This window comes from Patiria miniata, unplaced genomic scaffold (assembly GCF_015706575.1).
Source record: "Patiria miniata isolate m_02_andy unplaced genomic scaffold, ASM1570657v1 HiC_scaffold_6, whole genome shotgun sequence".
Classification (NCBI taxonomy): Eukaryota; Metazoa; Echinodermata; class Asteroidea; order Valvatida; family Asterinidae; genus Patiria; species Patiria miniata.
Window position 1 is genome coordinate 12,962,512 of NW_024037073.1, and position 17,753 is coordinate 12,980,264.

The 17,753-nt window shown below is 41.9% G+C and overlaps 2 protein-coding genes across 2 annotated transcripts; both read right to left on the reverse strand.

The window, feature by feature from the left end:
- Positions 1-3,359: 3,359 nt before the first annotated feature.
- Positions 3,360-4,604, reverse strand: LOC119743271. Its single transcript, XM_038219674.1, has one exon. The coding sequence runs from the start codon at positions 4,602-4,604 to the stop codon at positions 3,360-3,362; it is 1,245 nt and encodes a 414-aa protein (XP_038075602.1).
- A 3,327-nt stretch (positions 4,605-7,931) lies between these two features.
- On the reverse strand, positions 7,932-9,176 carry LOC119743272. Its single transcript, XM_038219675.1, has one exon. It carries the CDS (start codon positions 9,174-9,176, stop codon positions 7,932-7,934), a length of 1,245 nt encoding a protein of 414 aa, XP_038075603.1.
- Positions 9,177-17,753: the final 8,577 nt, after the last annotated feature.

Consider the following 17,753-nt stretch of genomic DNA (forward strand, 5'->3'; position numbering starts at 1 on the left):
CGCTCGGGCAGACTACTAATTCGCCAGGGCAGATTACTAATTCTCCCGGCCGGGCAGACTACTAATCCGCCCGGGCGAAATAATAATTCGCCCGGGCGAATCAGTAATCCGCCCGGGCGAAATAGTAATCCGCCCAGGCGAAATAGTTGGCCTGAATTTTTTTTTGGTCATGTCCTAAATACACTTCCGTAATAGAGCCATTTCATTCCCATTGAAGTTTCCCATTGTATAGCACAGCGTCTCTAGCCTCTCTTACCCAAATCCTTCTGTCTGGCTTCTCGTGCCAACCCTGTTTTTGCTGAATGGCAGAGGGTGTCAGCGAGTCCCTGGTACTATAACAAGGGTTGCGCCAGGTAGGTGGAGATCGTTAGAATTGGTTGTCAGTCCACCTAGGAGACGCAACTCTAATCACAAACCCTTACCAGTTAAAGGTAAAGGGGACGAACCTGTGTTCACATGAACACAGGTTCGTCCCCTTTACCTTTAACTTTTTAGGGTTTATGATCAAACTCTAGTAGGTAGAACTCGTAGACCTGGGTAGGCATTCTTCCTAGGAGAAGAAACACTCTGATCACAAACCCAGGTTGGTCGAGCTCGTTAGTCTTGGTTGACAGTCAACCTCAAGTTTCAGCCGCTGCCTTGCGGATAGCCCTAGGAATGGTAAAAGCTAAGGGAGTAAACCCCTACAGAAAAATCAGGAGTAGAGCCCTTAAAATTAAGGCGGTTGGTGGTGATACAAACCATTCCCTCGTAGCCAGCAAAATGAAGCTCGTACCACAAAAGCCCCACCACCAAGACTAGGGGTCACCGCGAATCACCACTTGCTGTATCGATCAACAACCCAGAGATAGGACTCAGCAGTTTGCTGACAGTTTTGGAGAGGCTCTGTCAGAACCCACAGGCGGTGATGACACTGTGGAATGCAAGTGGTCCCACCTGCGTTAAGCCATCTACAACCTCGCCACTTACTGCCTACGGGAAGATAGAACGTAGAAACGCTGACTGGTACGTGCCCAACTGGGAAGAAATAGAACCAGTGACAAAAGCCAAGAGAAAAGCTCTCCTTACCAACAAGAAGGATCCCAGTCCCGGCACACAAGATGCTCTCAAGCCCGCAAGAGACCAGTGATACAAGAGGGCTGTATGAGGGCATCAAGAACGCAATTAATAGGACTGAATATCTCGAAAACTGCACTCCTGAAGCCCACGACGAGAGAAGTTATCACCAATCAAGCGAAACAGCTGAAACGTTGGATGGAACACTACTTTGAGCTGTACGCCACACGGGAAGTTGTGACAGATGCCGCCCTGGAAGCCATCCCAGACCTGCCAGTCATGGAGGAGGTTGACGCATTGCCATCACAGTTCACTGGAAGAGCTCAGAAATTTAAAGCCACAGACCGCCTTGCCTGTGGGAAGGCTTCTGGAACTGACGGTATCCCACCTGAAGATCCAAAGAGCTGGAACCCAGCGCTTCTGCGACGCCTTGATGAACTCCTCTGCCTCTGCTGGGAAAAGGGCCACGTTCCACAGGACATGCGTGATGCAAACATCGTCACTTGCTCAGCTTTGTCGGTAAGGTCTTCACACGCGTTGTCCTGACCCGTCTACAGAGCTTCGCGGCACATGTCAACACCGAGTCACAATGTAACTTCAGAGCAGGCAGATCCACTGTGGATATGATCTTCTCACTTCCCCAGCTGCAGGAGAAGTGTCAAGAGCAGCAAATGCCACTCTACTCTGTCTTCATAGCCCTGGCAAAGGTTTTCGACGTGGTCAGCATAAGTGGGCTCTTCAAACTGCTGCAGAAGATCGGCTGCCCCTCTAGGCTGCCGGGCATGATAACATCGCGTACGAAATACTTTTATAAGAATCTTACAAGATTTGTATAGGAGTCTTATAAGAATCTTGTATAAGAATCTTGTAAGAATCTTATAAGAATCTTATAAGAATCTTGTAAGAATCTTATGAGAATATGAGAACATTCTTATAAGAATCTTATAAGATTCATATAAGTATGTGATATGCAAATAGTAAGATATTACAAGAATCTTATAAGATTCGCGGCGCAGCCAACGAAATACTCTTATAAGAATCTTATAAGAATCTTGTCAGAATCTTATAAGAATATTGTCAAAATCTTATAAGAATCTTTTTCAGAATAATCACAGAATCTTAGATTCACAAGAATCTCATAAATGATTTTAAATCTTATAAGATTTTAATAAAAAATGATAAAATATTATAATAGATGTACTTTTCTTATAGAAACATACACCATAATAAACGCAAGTATAGACATGCTCATTAGTAAACATTTGTAAACATTAGAGAACATTAGTAAACATCCATACCACGACTTACGAAAAGGATCTTGTGGTTGCTGACCAAATACAATTTTTTTTTATAAAAGATGACACCTCAACAAAATAATGGATGCAAGGACAGTGAAAATAGTTAATTTAATACGTACAGTTAGTCTCAGGACAAAACAACACATGAAATTGATCATATAATAAACAGCTTCACTGCAGAGGAAAAGTTGAAATACAATACAACTCTTTTTTGTTTGTCCACACGTTAAATAAAAGTGATCAGAACCATTCACCTGTCCTATAAAATATTACAAATAAGAAGTAAATTAACACTTTGCAAAATGCTGAGTCTTGTATACGTGTACATGTAGATGTTTGTTGACAATAAAATTTAAGATAAGATGATCTGATTAAAATACTCTTCATTCTGATTTTTAAATTGCAACTGGATAAAAATACACACATTAACTTTTGCATCTTGTTTAATACAAAAAGACAGTTTGCTGGGGGTTTAAAGCTTTAATTAAGGTACTGACATTAGAACATGTACATGTAACTCTCAAAATTATAAGTTGTACATGTTACAACCGTGCAATTGTACATTATTAATTAATGAGTTTTTGATTACTTTTTTTTTTAAAGTTAAACACATAAGATAGCACCAATATACAAATAGCGCATAAGGTAACCTACATTTTGTAGTATACATCTTTTTGTTGCAAATTTGTGCCAGACGGTCTCATGAAGAATTTTATTCTCATGAACGAAAAACATGCGAAGACGCATATGTACATTTGTAAATACATGTATACCGTGTTTTTTTCTTGAAAGCTACAAAATAATGTACAAGCTGGAGCGCGGAGAACTATCTTCCTTTCTCCCTAGGGATTTTACTCCACTGAACGTCAACTGCAGTCCATAAGTAAAACTTATCATAATATTGCTGTACGTGGACTTTTGATTCAAGATTTCAGAATAATTATTGTTTCCTGTGAAACATCCCCCTACAGTATACCTGGATAAACCACTGGTCTCTGGTCATCTCTAGCAGTTGTCTACCAAACGATGGTGATCTTCGCAATCGGCTAGAAGGCTTCCGCATTCTCCCCACTTGTAGCCCAATTTCTTTTCGCATCTCATTCCCAGTCTGAATGACTCCCTTGCTCTCCTATGCTGACCGAGTAAGCACTGGCATCGTCCGCGGACATTGTAAAGTTGGAACAGTTCGTTGCCTCTCTGGCAGTTCTCTGAAATGAAACACTTGTGCAGAGCCTTTGTAAGGTACTCTTGTCTTGTTACTGAGTCGATGGTGATCTTAGCAATTTGTAGGTACACATCAGCCAGCATCGCATAATCCCGCGGCGATTCGTGCTTCGTAAGGATGTACTCCAAGTCGTCTTTGGCTTGATCAAGGTATCTCCGATCGGGAGTATCTGCGCTGACGGCACGTTTGTGTTGCTCGAGGCAGAGTTCGGCCCTGCTTGAGTGCGCGAAGAAATTCTCTTTGGTGCTTGGTAGAGGGATGGACTCCTCGTATAGCCTCAGAGCTTCTTCCACATCACCAGCTTTGCCACGAAAACGAGCAAGATAATTGAGAACATGAGGAGAATATGGTGCTATGTCCCTCGCCTTGCGCACGCACCGTTCCGGGTCATCGATAAATTCCGCCAAAGATTCTGGTACGTCTCCTATCCGCACATCCCATTTTGATGCCCAGCGAAAGATGAAACCAATACGAACCCAGGCCGAGCTTTTCATGTTGATATCTGCAGATGGATTTTCGGCTATGGTCCAAAAGCTCCAGACAGCATTCTCCAAAGCTTGATAGGCCTCGTCGCGTGTCTCTATTTTTCTCATTGTTTTCTGTAACATCTCGTAGCTAGCTTCTCCAGCCAGGTACTTCCAATCATTGCTCTCGTCTAGATCGACGAGGTGACCCGCCAGCTCCATCGCCTGATTGCAAAGCTCGAGCGCTCTGCTGGATAACTCGTAATCGATAGCATCGTTGTTCTTTTCGTCAATGAGGGCAAAGGCTTGTTCGGCGTATCTCCTGGCTTGTGCCCTCTTCCCTTCTTCTGTAGATAAATCAGGCTCAGGAGCAGCCGCGGGAATTCCACCTTTGGAGGTAGACATCACAAAATGACGGTTGGCCATGGCGTTCAGGTTGTCTGGGTCTTCTCCCGGAGAGAGGATGTGATTGAAGTAATCCAAGGCGCCCTGGCGGTCGTTTTCTTGCCTGTAAGCGAGCACGCCTAGAAGGTTACGAATGGCGTGACGTTCCGCTTTCATCCTCTTCTCCTCCAAGTAGGCCAAGAGATGACCACGTTTGAAGTCGGCGGTAATATCAGTGAGTCGACTTCGGTTACAAAGCAAAGACAGATGGAAATGTCCAGCAGGCGTAGCCAAAATGCGCCGCGATGCCCTGAGAAGAAAAAGGTTTTAAAGTCATAGATGAATTCTGGTTAATACTGCCTAGACCTATATCAGGCAGGGTTGGTGATTTTTTTTAAATTATTTAAAAAAGAAAAAAAATAGGATTTATTTGAATTAAATCAGATGTTCTTAAAATTTAAATCAGATTTTTAAAAATCTTTTTAACTTTCAAAATATTGATGTCTAAAAATGTGTCTAAATCTCCCAATGCACCCTTACACCCACCACTAAGGAGTTAACAGGCTCCTATAATACCCATCACCCACAAAACTCCATAAATTAATTAATGTTTTTGGGAAAAATGTATGGAATCACGAGTCAGTGATAAAAAAATCACATGATTTTATCTATATGTAGTCTACCTGATTGGTTCAATGGTACATTATTACTGAAGACACTTTAGGTGTATAGCATACAGCTGAGATACATGTCGATTGTGTGTGGGTATGAATGAAAAACGTGATTTATGGTACAACATACAAACACAAAGTACAGTTCTCCATGGGTATGTATATTTCAAAAACATGCTTCTAATTTCAAAACCGGAAGCACTGTGCCTTGTGTAACTTATAGTGTTTGATTGATGGTCCTTCATACAAGGTCGAAAATAGAAATCAGGCCTTGCATAGATCTTTAAAAGATATTATATAAGTCTCAATGTAAATTTTTAATGGAGAAACGTTAGGAACAAGATTAATCAATTGGGACTGTAGTATTCACATGTGGTTCAGGTACGCCTACACCAGCACAGTTGATTCACTATATTGCTGTCAACAGATCAAGGAATGATTTAGAGTTTAGAGTGAGTGTGCTGTTTTTAAAACTCAAACTTCGAACAAAACTTTTAAACTCAGATCTTGGCATTAATCAAAACAATGATTTTGCGGAATTATGCAAAACCTACATAAGCATGGTAAGTTGAGTCGATGCTGATAAAGTACGTAGGGGTGTTTGAATGTGTTAACAACATCTTACACTTTGTAATTAGGTGGAATCACTTCATTTAACTGATAAAAAGGAACCCTCAATAAATTGATTTTGCCAACATTCAGATTTTACAAAAAATTGATTTAAATCAGTGATTTTTATTTTTAAAAATCATTCTATTAAATCGGGATTTAAATCAGTGATTTAAATCAACTTGATTTAAATAAGCCAACCCCGATGTCAGGAAACTCAGATTTCATGCTATACCTGAAGTCACGTTATTCGCAAAATTGTCATTCTTCAGCTCGTATTTAATTAAACACACCAAAATAAACACACTCAAAACCCCCGGTTTCACTGTTGCACCAAAATGATATCCAACTGCGAACTTGAACGTCAAATTGTGAACGAACTTTATTGCCAATTAAAACGATTTCTCATTCAAACACTTACATGTTTGGTTTTGTTTTCATGCAACTGCGTGCCAGCTCATCCAAGCCAAATCAATGTGCAGCAACTGACAGCACATTTTGCCACAGCTAAATAATGACAAGGAAACCAGACGTGGGCTAGTTTGCCGTTGTCTAGCAACCAGACAACATTTCTCATTCGAGTATGGGGCTTCCCCTCATCGATTTCACTATTCTCTGCTCTTTGAAAAAGTGTCAGTAACATGCCCTATAGAGAAACGTTTAGCAATAGGGCCATCGCAGATTTATACTTTGAACAAATACATGCATATATTAGCATATAGAATAACAAGCAATTTTCAAAATGTTCAAAATGGCTGCCATTGCTTGCTATCCTACCTTTTTTTGTTTAAAGGACAAACCTGCGATCGCCCTATAGCCAAATATCTGTCTCATGACATGCTCCGACTATGTGCCAAATTCCATGCTTTTATCATCAACTGAACATTCCCATCAACAATCTGCCGTACATGTACTATGGTTTACTGAGCGCGCTGTGCAGTCCCTGTTTGGCCCGTTCACTGGCCCGTGAACGGGGGGGGGGGGGGAGTCCCGGTGTAGCGTGAATATCCGACTCCATGAAATGTGGACCCATTGGTAGTACTGTGCACGCGTGAGTACGATACCATGCTATTTTTAGGATCGTTTCGGGAGAGTGACCTGTCACGTGCGAGGGATCAACCAATAATAGGTAAATAGGGGTCCGATTTTCATAGGAGTCGGATTTTCATGTGACACCGTTGTGTCGTGGCCAGTGTTCCGGGAGGAGTCTTTTGGCCGAGAACAAAGCTTCGGATGCAGCAAAAAAGTGAGGTCAGAAACTGTCAAGACGTTTGTTTTGTATAATACCCCTTTCCAATTTAAAAAGACAACAGGAATATGATGTAAAGTCATCAATGCTGATGAGGAATAGTATAAAAATATTGACTGCTTAACTCGTGGTATATTTCCTTTTTTTTTTTAAACTAAACTCCCTCAGTGATCGTATTCCCTCGGCTTTGCCTCAGCAAATATGAATTTATATACAATCATCACATACCTTGTTTACCTTGTCTATGCAGCTATTTTCTCTGGACAATGCGCACTTCAATTTTAATCAAAACTTAGTCGAACAAAGGCATCAACTCCAGTGGGATTCTCATGAACGAAAAACATGCGAAGACACATCATAATATTGCTGTACGTTGACTTTTGATTCAAGATTTCAGAATAATTATTGTTTCCTGTGAAACATCCCCCTATTTATACAGTCCCTGGATAAGCCAGTGGTCTCTGGTCATCTCTAGCAGTCGTCTCCCAAACGATGGTGATCTTTGCAATCAGCTAGAAGGCTCCTGCATTCTCCCCTCTTGTAGCCCAATTTCTTTTCGCATCTCATTCCTAGTTTGAATGACTCCCTTGCTCTTGTATGTTGGCCGAGTAAGCACTGACATCGCCCGCGGACCTTGTGGAGTTTGTCCCCTGCGTTGCCTCTCTGACAGTTGTCTGACATGAAGCAGTTGTGCAGAGCCTTGATGAGGAACTCCCGTCTTGTTACTGAGTCGATGGTGATCTTAGCCATTTGTAGGTCCACATCAGCCAGCAACGCATAATCCAATGGCGATTCGTGCTTCGTAAGGATGTACTAGGGATTTTACTCCACTGAACGTCAACTGCAGTCCATAAGTAAAACTTATCATAATATTGCTGTACGTGGACTTTTGATTTAAGATTTTAGAATAATTATTGTGTCTGTGAAACATCCCCCTACAGTATACCTGGATAAACCACTGGTCTCTGGTCATCTCTAGCAGTTGTCTCCCAAACGATGTTGATCTTCGCAATCGGCAAGAAGGCTTCCGCATTCTCCCCACTTGTAGCCCGATTTCTTTTCGCATCTCATTCCCAGTCGGAATGACACCCTTGCTCTTCTATGCTGGCCGAGTAAGCACTGGCATCGTCCGCGGACATTGTAAAGTTGGAACAGTTCGTTGCCTCTCTGGCAGTTCTCTGAAATGAAACACTTGTGCAGAGCCTTTGTAAGGTACTCTTGTCTTGTTACTGAGTCGATGGTGATCTTAGCAATTTGTAGGTACACATCAGCCAGCATCGCATAATCCCGCGGCGATTCGTGCTTCGTAAGGATGTACTCCAAGTCGTCTTTGGCTTGATCAAGGTATCTCCGATCGGGAGTATCTGCGCTGACGGCACGTTTGTGTTGCTCGAGGCAGAGTTCGGCCCTGCTTGAGTGCGCGAAGAAATTCTCTTTGGTGCTTGGTAGAGGGATGGACTCCTCGTATAGCCTCAGAGCTTCTTCCACATCACCAGCTTTGCCACGAAAACGAGCAAGATAATTGAGAACATGAGGAGAATATGGTGCTATGTCCCTCGCCTTGCGCACGCACCGTTCCGGGTCATCGATAAATTCCGCCAAAGATTCTGGTACGTCTCCTATCCGCACATCCCATTTTGATGCCCAGCGAAAGATGAAACCAATACGAACCCAGGCCGAGCTTTTCATGTTGATATCTGCAGATGGATTTTCGGCTATGGTCCAAAAGCTCCAGACAGCATTCTCCAAAGCTTGATAGGCCTCGTCGCGTGTCTCTATTTTTCTCATTGTTTTCTGTAACATCTCGTAGCTAGCTTCTCCAGCCAGGTACTTCCAATCATTGCTCTCGTCTAGATCGACGAGGTGACCCGCCAGCTCCATCGCCTGATTGCAAAGCTCGAGCGCTCTGCTGGATAACTCGTAATCGATAGCATCGTTGTTCTTTTCGTCAATGAGGGCAAAGGCTTGTTCGGCGTATCTCCTGGCTTGTGCCCTCTTCCCTTCTTCTGTAGATAAATCAGGCTCAGGAGCAGCCGCGGGAATTCCACCTTTGGAGGTAGACATCACAAAATGACGGTTGGCCATGGCGTTCAGGTTGTCTGGGTCTTCTCCCGGAGAGAGGATGTGATTGAAGTAATCCAAGGCGCCCTGGCGGTCGTTTTCTTGCCTGTAAGCGAGCACGCCTAGAAGGTTACGAATGGCGTGACGTTCCGCTTTCATCCTCTTCTCCTCCAAGTAGGCCAAGAGATGACCACGTTTGAAGTCGGCGGTAATATCAGTGAGTCGACTTCGGTTACAAAGCAAAGACAGATGGAAATGTCCAGCAGGCGTAGCCAAAATGCGCCGCGATGCCCTGAGAAGAAAAAGGTTTTAAAGTCATAGATGAATTCTGGTTAATACTGCCTAGACCTATATCAGGCAGGGTTGGTGATTTTTTTTAAATTATTTAAAAAAGAAAAAAAATAGGATTTATTTGAATTAAATCAGATGTTCTTAAAATTTAAATCAGATTTTTAAAAATCTTTTTAACTTTCAAAATATTGATGTCTAAAAATGTGTCTAAATCTCCCAATGCACCCTTACACCCACCACTAAGGAGTTAACAGGCTCCTATAATACCCATCACCCACAAAACTCCATAAATTAATTAATGTTTTTGGGAAAAATGTATGGAATCACGAGTCAGTGATAAAAAAATCACATGATTTTATCTATATGTAGTCTACCTGATTGGTTCAATGGTACATTATTACTGAAGACACTTTAGGTGTATAGCATACAGCTGAGATACATGTCGATTGTGTGTGGGTATGAATGAAAAACGTGATTTATGGTACAACATACAAACACAAAGTACAGTTCTCCATGGGTATGTATATTTCAAAAACATGCTTCTAATTTCAAAACCAGAAGCACTGTGCCTTGTGTAACTTATAGTGTTTGATTGATGGTCCTTCATACAAGGTCGAAAATAGAAATCAGGCCTTGCATAGATCTTTAAAAGATATTATATAAGTCTCAATGTAAATTTTTAATGGAGAAACGTTAGGAACAAGATTAATCAATTGGGACTGTAGTATTCACATGTGGTTCAGGTACGCCTACACCAGCACAGTTGATTCACTATATTGCTGTCAACAGATCAAGGAATGATTTAGAGTTTAGAGTGAGTGTGCTGTTTTTAAAACTCAAACTTCGAACAAAACTTTTAAACTCAGATCTTGGCATTAATCAAAACAATGATTTTGCGGAATTATGCAAAACCTACATAAGCATGGTAAGTTGAGTCGATGCTGATAAAGTACGTAGGGGTGTTTGAATGTGTTAACAACATCTTACACTTTGTAATTAGGTGGAATCACTTCATTTAACTGATAAAAAGGAACCCTCAATAAATTGATTTTGCCAACATTCAGATTTTACAAAAAATTGATTTAAATCAGTGATTTTTATTTTTAAAAATCATTCTATTAAATCGGGATTTAAATCAGTGATTTAAATCAACTTGATTTAAATAAGCCAACCCCGATGTCAGGAAACTCAGATTTCATGCTATACCTGAAGTCACGTTATTCGCAAAATTGTCATTCTTCAGCTCGTATTTAATTAAACACACCAAAATAAACACACTCAAAACCCCCGGTTTCACTGTTGCACCAAAATGATATCCAACTGCGAACTTGAACGTCAAATTGTGAACGAACTTTATTGCCAATTAAAACGATTTCTCATTCAAACACTTACATGTTTGGTTTTGTTTTCATGCAACTGCGTGCCAGCTCATCCAAGCCAAATCAATGTGCAGCAACTGACAGCACATTTTGCCACAGCTAAATAATGACAAGGAAACCAGACGTGGGCTAGTTTGCCGTTGTCTAGCAACCAGACAACATTTCTCATTCGAGTATGGGGCTTCCCCTCATCGATTTCACTATTCTCTGCTCTTTGAAAAAGTGTCAGTAACATGCCCTATAGAGAAACGTTTAGCAATAGGGCCATCGCAGATTTATACTTTGAACAAATACATGCATATATTAGCATATAGAATAACAAGCAATTTTCAAAATGTTCAAAATGGCTGCCATTGCTTGCTATCCTACCTTTTTTTGTTTAAAGGACAAACCTGCGATCGCCCTATAGCCAAATATCTGTCTCATGACATGCTCCGACTATGTGCCAAATTCCATGCTTTTATCATCAACTGAACATTCCCATCAACAATCTGCCGTACATGTACTATGGTTTACTGAGCGCGCTGTGCAGTCCCTGTTTGGCCCGTTCACTGGCCCGTGAACGGGGGGGGGGGGGAGTCCCGGTGTAGCGTGAATATCCGACTCCATGAAATGTGGACCCATTGGTAGTACTGTGCACGCGTGAGTACGATACCATGCTATTTTTAGGATCGTTTCGGGAGAGTGACCTGTCACGTGCGAGGGATCAACCAATAATAGGTAAATAGGGGTCCGATTTTCATAGGAGTCGGATTTTCATGTGACACCGTTGTGTCGTGGCCAGTGTTCCGGGAGGAGTCTTTTGGCCGAGAACAAAGCTTCGGATGCAGCAAAAAAGTGAGGTCAGAAACTGTCAAGACGTTTGTTTTGTATAATACCCCTTTCCAATTTAAAAAGACAACAGGAATATGATGTAAAGTCATCAATGCTGATGAGGAATAGTATAAAAATATTGACTGCTTAACTCGTGGTATATTTCCTTTTTTTTTTTAAACTAAACTCCCTCAGTGATCGTATTCCCTCGGCTTTGCCTCAGCAAATATGAATTTATATACAATCATCACATACCTTGTTTACCTTGTCTATGCAGCTATTTTCTCTGGACAATGCGCACTTCAATTTTAATCAAAACTTAGTCGAACAAAGGCATCAACTCCAGTGGGATTCTCATGAACGAAAAACATGCGAAGACACATCATAATATTGCTGTACGTTGACTTTTGATTCAAGATTTCAGAATAATTATTGTTTCCTGTGAAACATCCCCCTATTTATACAGTCCCTGGATAAGCCAGTGGTCTCTGGTCATCTCTAGCAGTCGTCTCCCAAACGATGGTGATCTTTGCAATCAGCTAGAAGGCTCCTGCATTCTCCCCTCTTGTAGCCCAATTTCTTTTCGCATCTCATTCCTAGTTTGAATGACTCCCTTGCTCTTGTATGTTGGCCGAGTAAGCACTGACATCGCCCGCGGACCTTGTGGAGTTTGTCCCCTGCGTTGCCTCTCTGACAGTTGTCTGACATGAAGCAGTTGTGCAGAGCCTTGATGAGGAACTCCCGTCTTGTTACTGAGTCGATGGTGATCTTAGCCATTTGTAGGTCCACATCAGCCAGCAACGCATAATCCAATGGCGATTCGTGCTTCGTAAGGATGTACTAGGGATTTTACTCCACTGAACGTCAACTGCAGTCCATAAGTAAAACTTATTATAATATTGCTGTACGTGGACTTTTGATTTAAGATTTTAGAATAATTATTGTGTCTGTGAAACATCCCCCTACAGTATACCTGGATAAACCACTGGTCTCTGGTCATCTCTAGCAGTTGTCTCCCAAACGATGTTGATCTTCGCAATCGGCAAGAAGGCTTCCGCATTCTCCCCACTTGTAGCCCGATTTCTTTTCGCATCTCATTCCCAGTCGGAATGACACCCTTGCTCTTCTATGCTGGCCGAGTAAGCACTGACATCGTCCGCGGACATTGTAAAGTTGGAACGGTTCGTTGCCTCTCTGGCAGTTCTCTGAATTGAAACAGTTGTGCAGAGCCTTGATGAGGAACTCCCGTCTTGTTGCTGAGTCGATGGTGGTCTTAGCCATTTGAAGGTACACATCAGCCAGCATCGCATAATCCCGCGGCGATTCGTGCTTCGTAAGGACGTACTCCAAGTCGTCTTTGGCTTGATCAAGGTATCTCCGATAGGGAGCACTTGCGCTGACGGCACGTTTGTGTTGCCCGAGGCAGAGTTCGGCCCTGCTTGAGTACGCGAGGAAATTCTCTTTGGTGCTTTGTAGAAGGATGGACTCCTCGTATAGCCTAAGAGCTTCTTCCACATCACCAGCTTTGCCACGAAAAAAGGCAAGATAATTGAGAACCTGAGGAGAATCTGGTGCTATTTCCCTCGCCTTGCGCACGCATCTTTCCGGGTCATCGATAAATTCCGCCAGAGATTCTGGTACGTCTCCTATCTGCACATCCCATTCCGATGCCCTGCGGAAGATGACACCGATCCGAACCCAGGCAAAGCCTTTCATGTAGATATCCGCAGATGGATTTTCGGCTATGATCCAAAAGCTCCAGACTGCATTCTCCAAAGCTTGATAGGCCTCGTCGTGTGTCTCTATTTTGCTTATTGTTTTCTTTAAAATCTCGTCGCTGGCTTTTCCAGCCAGGTACTTCCAATTATTGCTCTCGTCTAGATCGACGAGGTGACCCGCCATCTCCATCGCCTGATTGCAAAGCTCGAGCGCTCTGCTGGATCGCTCATAATAGATAGCATCGTTGTTCTTTTCGTCAATGAGGGCAAAGGCTTGTTCGGCGTATCTCCTGGCTTGTGCCCTCTTGCCTTCTTCTGTAAATAAATCAGGCTCGTCAGGAGCAGCCGCGGGAATTCCACCTCTGGACGTAGACATCACAAAATGACGGTTGGCCATGGCGTTCAGGTTGTCTGGGTCTTCTCCCGGAGAAAGGATGTGATTGAAGTAATCCAAGGCGCCCTGACGGTCGTTTTCTTGCCTGTAAGCGAGCACGCCTAGAAGGTTACGAATGGCGTGACGTACCGCTTTCATCCTCTTCTCCTCCAAGTAGGCCAAGAGATGACCACGTTTGAAGTCGGCGGTAATATCAGTGAGTCGACTTCGGTTACAAAGCAAAGACAGATGGAAATGTCCAGCAGGCGTAGCCAAAATGCGCCGCGATGCCCTGAGAAGAAAAAGGTTTTAAAAAGTCATTTCCAGTTATACCTAAAGTCAACTCGAACGTTATTCGCAAAATTCTAAATCTTCATTTCGTATTTAAATAAATACACTCAAATAACTAAATCTAACTATAATTTTTTAGACCATTGGATGAATACATTCACATTAAGTGAATCTCACAGACCACGGTTTCATTGTTACACCAAATATTCAACGACGACTTGAACACCAAATTGTGAATTATATATGAACGAACTTGCCAATTGCAAACGATTTCTCATGCGTATTATACACTTACATCTTTGGTGTTTTTTTCATGCAACTGCCTATAAGCTCATCCAAGCCAAATCAATGTGCAACAACTGACAGCACATTGCATCTGCTACAGCTTATAATTATTCAATAACAATCAAGGTTAATACACTAGGAATAGTTTACCATTGAACAGCAACCAGAAAACATTTCTCATTTGGGTATGGGGCTTCCCATCATCGATTTTACACTCTGCTCGTTGAAAATGTGTTAGTATGGATTTCATCATTCTCAGCTTGTTGAAAATGTGTCAGTATTTATATTTTAATATTCACGTTGCTCGGATGTTCAGTGTGATCTTAGGCAAGTCACTGACTTTGAGCCAAACTCCCAGAAATCACTTCAAAGAAAGAATAATAAACTGACAACAAATTCTTTGGGGGCACAATGTTTCACAATGTTTCAACATCAAGTGTAACTTCTGCTGCACAACCTCACAGAAACTAGTTTTTTTCTTCTCGGGTTACTAAACGTCTTTCCAAGACAGAATCTTAAATCTTAGAACCCATGGTTCCAGCCTTCGTTGTTGTTGTTAATAATAATAATAAATGTACCTTGTTTAGCATGTCTAAACACCTTTTTTTCTCTGGAAAACGCACATTTTAAGGGTTCAATTTCAATCGAAACTTAGTTAAAGACACAAATTGACTCCAGTGGGACTTGAGCCTAGAACCTCGGGAACAAGATATTGGAAATTTATCAACAGAACTTCCAGTTATTTTAAAGGCAGGCGCTCAATTCATCGAGGAAGACTGCTGATATAGGACAAGCTAGATAGCCCATTTTGGTAGAGCACTGGTGTTTTATCAAGACTATCAAGTGAGGGTGTTTAAAGGCTGTTAATGTTCCAGGAAATTTCTCAGTTAATGCCAATATTTTGTTTCTATCCACTCCAGGGTTCAATCTGCGATGACTGCCTAACACTGAGCTGCTGTTGTCCATTTGCCCTGTGCCAAATGGCCCGAGAGCTGGACAACGCAGAAATTGGACACGTCTCGATTGTCCGAAGTACCATTGGTCCGAGTTGGTCCGAAGTCCCATTGGTCCGAAGTCCCATTGGTCCGAAGTCCCATTGGTCCGAAGTCCCATTGGTCCGAAGTCCCATTGGTCCGAAGTCCCATTGGTCCGAAGTCCCATTGGTCCGAAGTCCCATTGGTCCGAAGTCCCATTGGTCCGAAGTCCCATTGGTCCGAAGTCCCATTGGTCCGAAACATAATACTGTGTAGTTCCACTTGTTCAGGTTGAGTGACCCTAACCCTATTAAACCCTATGGGGCGTCGGACCAAGGGGACGTCGGACCAAGGGGACGTCGGACCAATGGGACGTTTATACCAATGGAACGTATAGAGCAATGGAACGTTGGACCAATGGGCCTTCGGACTATATAGAGACGTCCCCGTTTTACAACAGGATGAAATCATTTCAGATTACAAAATGTATACACCACTAGAAATAAAAGCAAATCAGTCGGTCATATTTAATTTGAAGATGATATATATTTCTTTTACTTCAAAATCGACAAGACAGGTCCTTGACATGCTGTCATGTAGAACCGGAAGGCTCCATGATACCGCACATAGACAAATATCAAATCAGCACTGAAAGTGGGGGGTTGGTGCTCTTTTGTGTGAGGATTAAAAACGAAAATGACAATGTCCACCTACAATCTAAAGTGAATGAGAGCATTATGATTGGCTGCTAATTTGAAAATGGTGACAACTTTCACCGATGCAAATACAAAGCCTAAATTAGATGGTTCATACCTTTAAGATATGAACCATCTTATTTAGGCTAGTGAATAACGGAATTTCCAATAAAGAACAATTGTTCGAAAGTTGGGAATATCCATCAAAGTGTGTTATATATTACATGTATGTTCATATTTCCCAACACAAATTATATGTACATAGTCCAGTGAGCAATATATTACAAGATCGCTGGAAATGTACTGTGTGAAATTTTGTACAGCAAAAACCTCACATTTTTTATGATGCAAATCAAGGGAAATCGATATATACAAACAGCTGTTTACACTATTGTATTTCAATATAAAACAGTTGGTAGTTAGTACACATTGGTAAGGACGTATACATTCTGGGACACAATAAAAGCATATTGTATGTTAATTACTCTCAGTATGTACACAATACACCCACAGTATATAATATACAACACTGCCACCACTGGATATAATATGTATCCACACTTGCACGAAGAAAAAATAGACTTGAAAAAAATTAAAATTTTAACATTTCTTTTTTTTCTGGATAATATGTATATTGGGCACTTTTTACACACTGAAACGTACTTTGGAACTGTCAGCCAACCCATCGGCTACAAGTGATTTTTAAATTGTGTTGTGGCCAGTGTTCCGGGAGGGTCTTTTGGCTGAGAACAAAGCTTCGGATGCAGCAAAACATTGAGGTCAGAAACTGTCAAGACGTTTGTTTTGTATAATACCCCTTTCCAATTTAAAAAGACAACAGGAATATGATGTAAAGTCATCAATGCTGATGAGGGATAGTATAAAATATTGACTGCTTAACTCGTGGTATATTTCCTTTTTTTTTTAAACTAAACTCCCTCTGTGATCGTATTCCCTCGGCTTTGCCTCAGCAAATATGAATTTATATACAATCATCACATCCCTTGTTTACCTTGTCTATGCAGCTATTTTCTCTGGAAAATGCGCACTTCAATTTTAATCAAAACTTAGTCGAACAAAGGCATCAACTCCAGTGGGATTCTCATGAACGAAAAACATGCGAAGACACATCATAATATTGCTGTACGTTGACTTTTGATTCAAGATTTCAGAATAATTATTGTTTCCTGTGAAACATCCCCCTATTTATACAGTCCCTGGATAAGCCACTGGTATCTGGTCATCTCTAGCAGTTGTCTCCCAGACGATGGCGATATTTGCAACCGGTTAGAAGGCTTCCGCATTCTCCCCTCTTGTAGCCCAATTTCTTTTCGCATCTCATTCCTAGTTTGAATGACTCCCTTGCTCTTGTATGTTGGCCGAGTAAGCACTGACATCGCCCGCGGACCTTGTGGAGTTTGTCCCCTGCGTTGCCTCTCTGACAGTTGTCTGACACGAAGCAGTTGTGCAGAGCCTTGATGAGGAACTCCCGTCTTGTTACTGAGTCGATGGTGATCTTAGCCATTTGTAGGTCCACATCAGCCAGCAACGCATAATCCAATGGCGATTCGTGCTTCGTAAGGATGTACTAGGGATTTTACTCCACTGAACGTCAACTGCAGTCCATAAGTAAAACTTATCATAATATTGCTGTACGTGGACTTTTGATTTAAGATTTTAGAATAATTATTGTGTCTGTGAAACATCCCCCTACAGTATACCTGGATAAACCAATGGTCTCTGGTCATCTCTAGCAGTTGTCTCCCAAACGATGTTGATCTTCGCAATCGGCAAGAAGGCTTCCGCATTCTCCCCACTTGTAGCCCGATTTCTTTTCGCATCTCATTCCCAGTCGGAATGACACCCTTGCTCTTCTATGCTGGCCGAGTAAGCACTGACATCGTCCGCGGACATTGT

Excerpts from the sequence above, each read along its gene's own strand:
- LOC119743271 (XM_038219674.1), bottom strand. The coding sequence starts at position 4,604 with ATGAAAGCGGAACGTCACGCCATTCGTAACCTTCTAGGCGTGCTCGCT.
- LOC119743272 (XM_038219675.1), bottom strand. The coding sequence starts at position 9,176 with ATGAAAGCGGAACGTCACGCCATTCGTAACCTTCTAGGCGTGCTCGCT.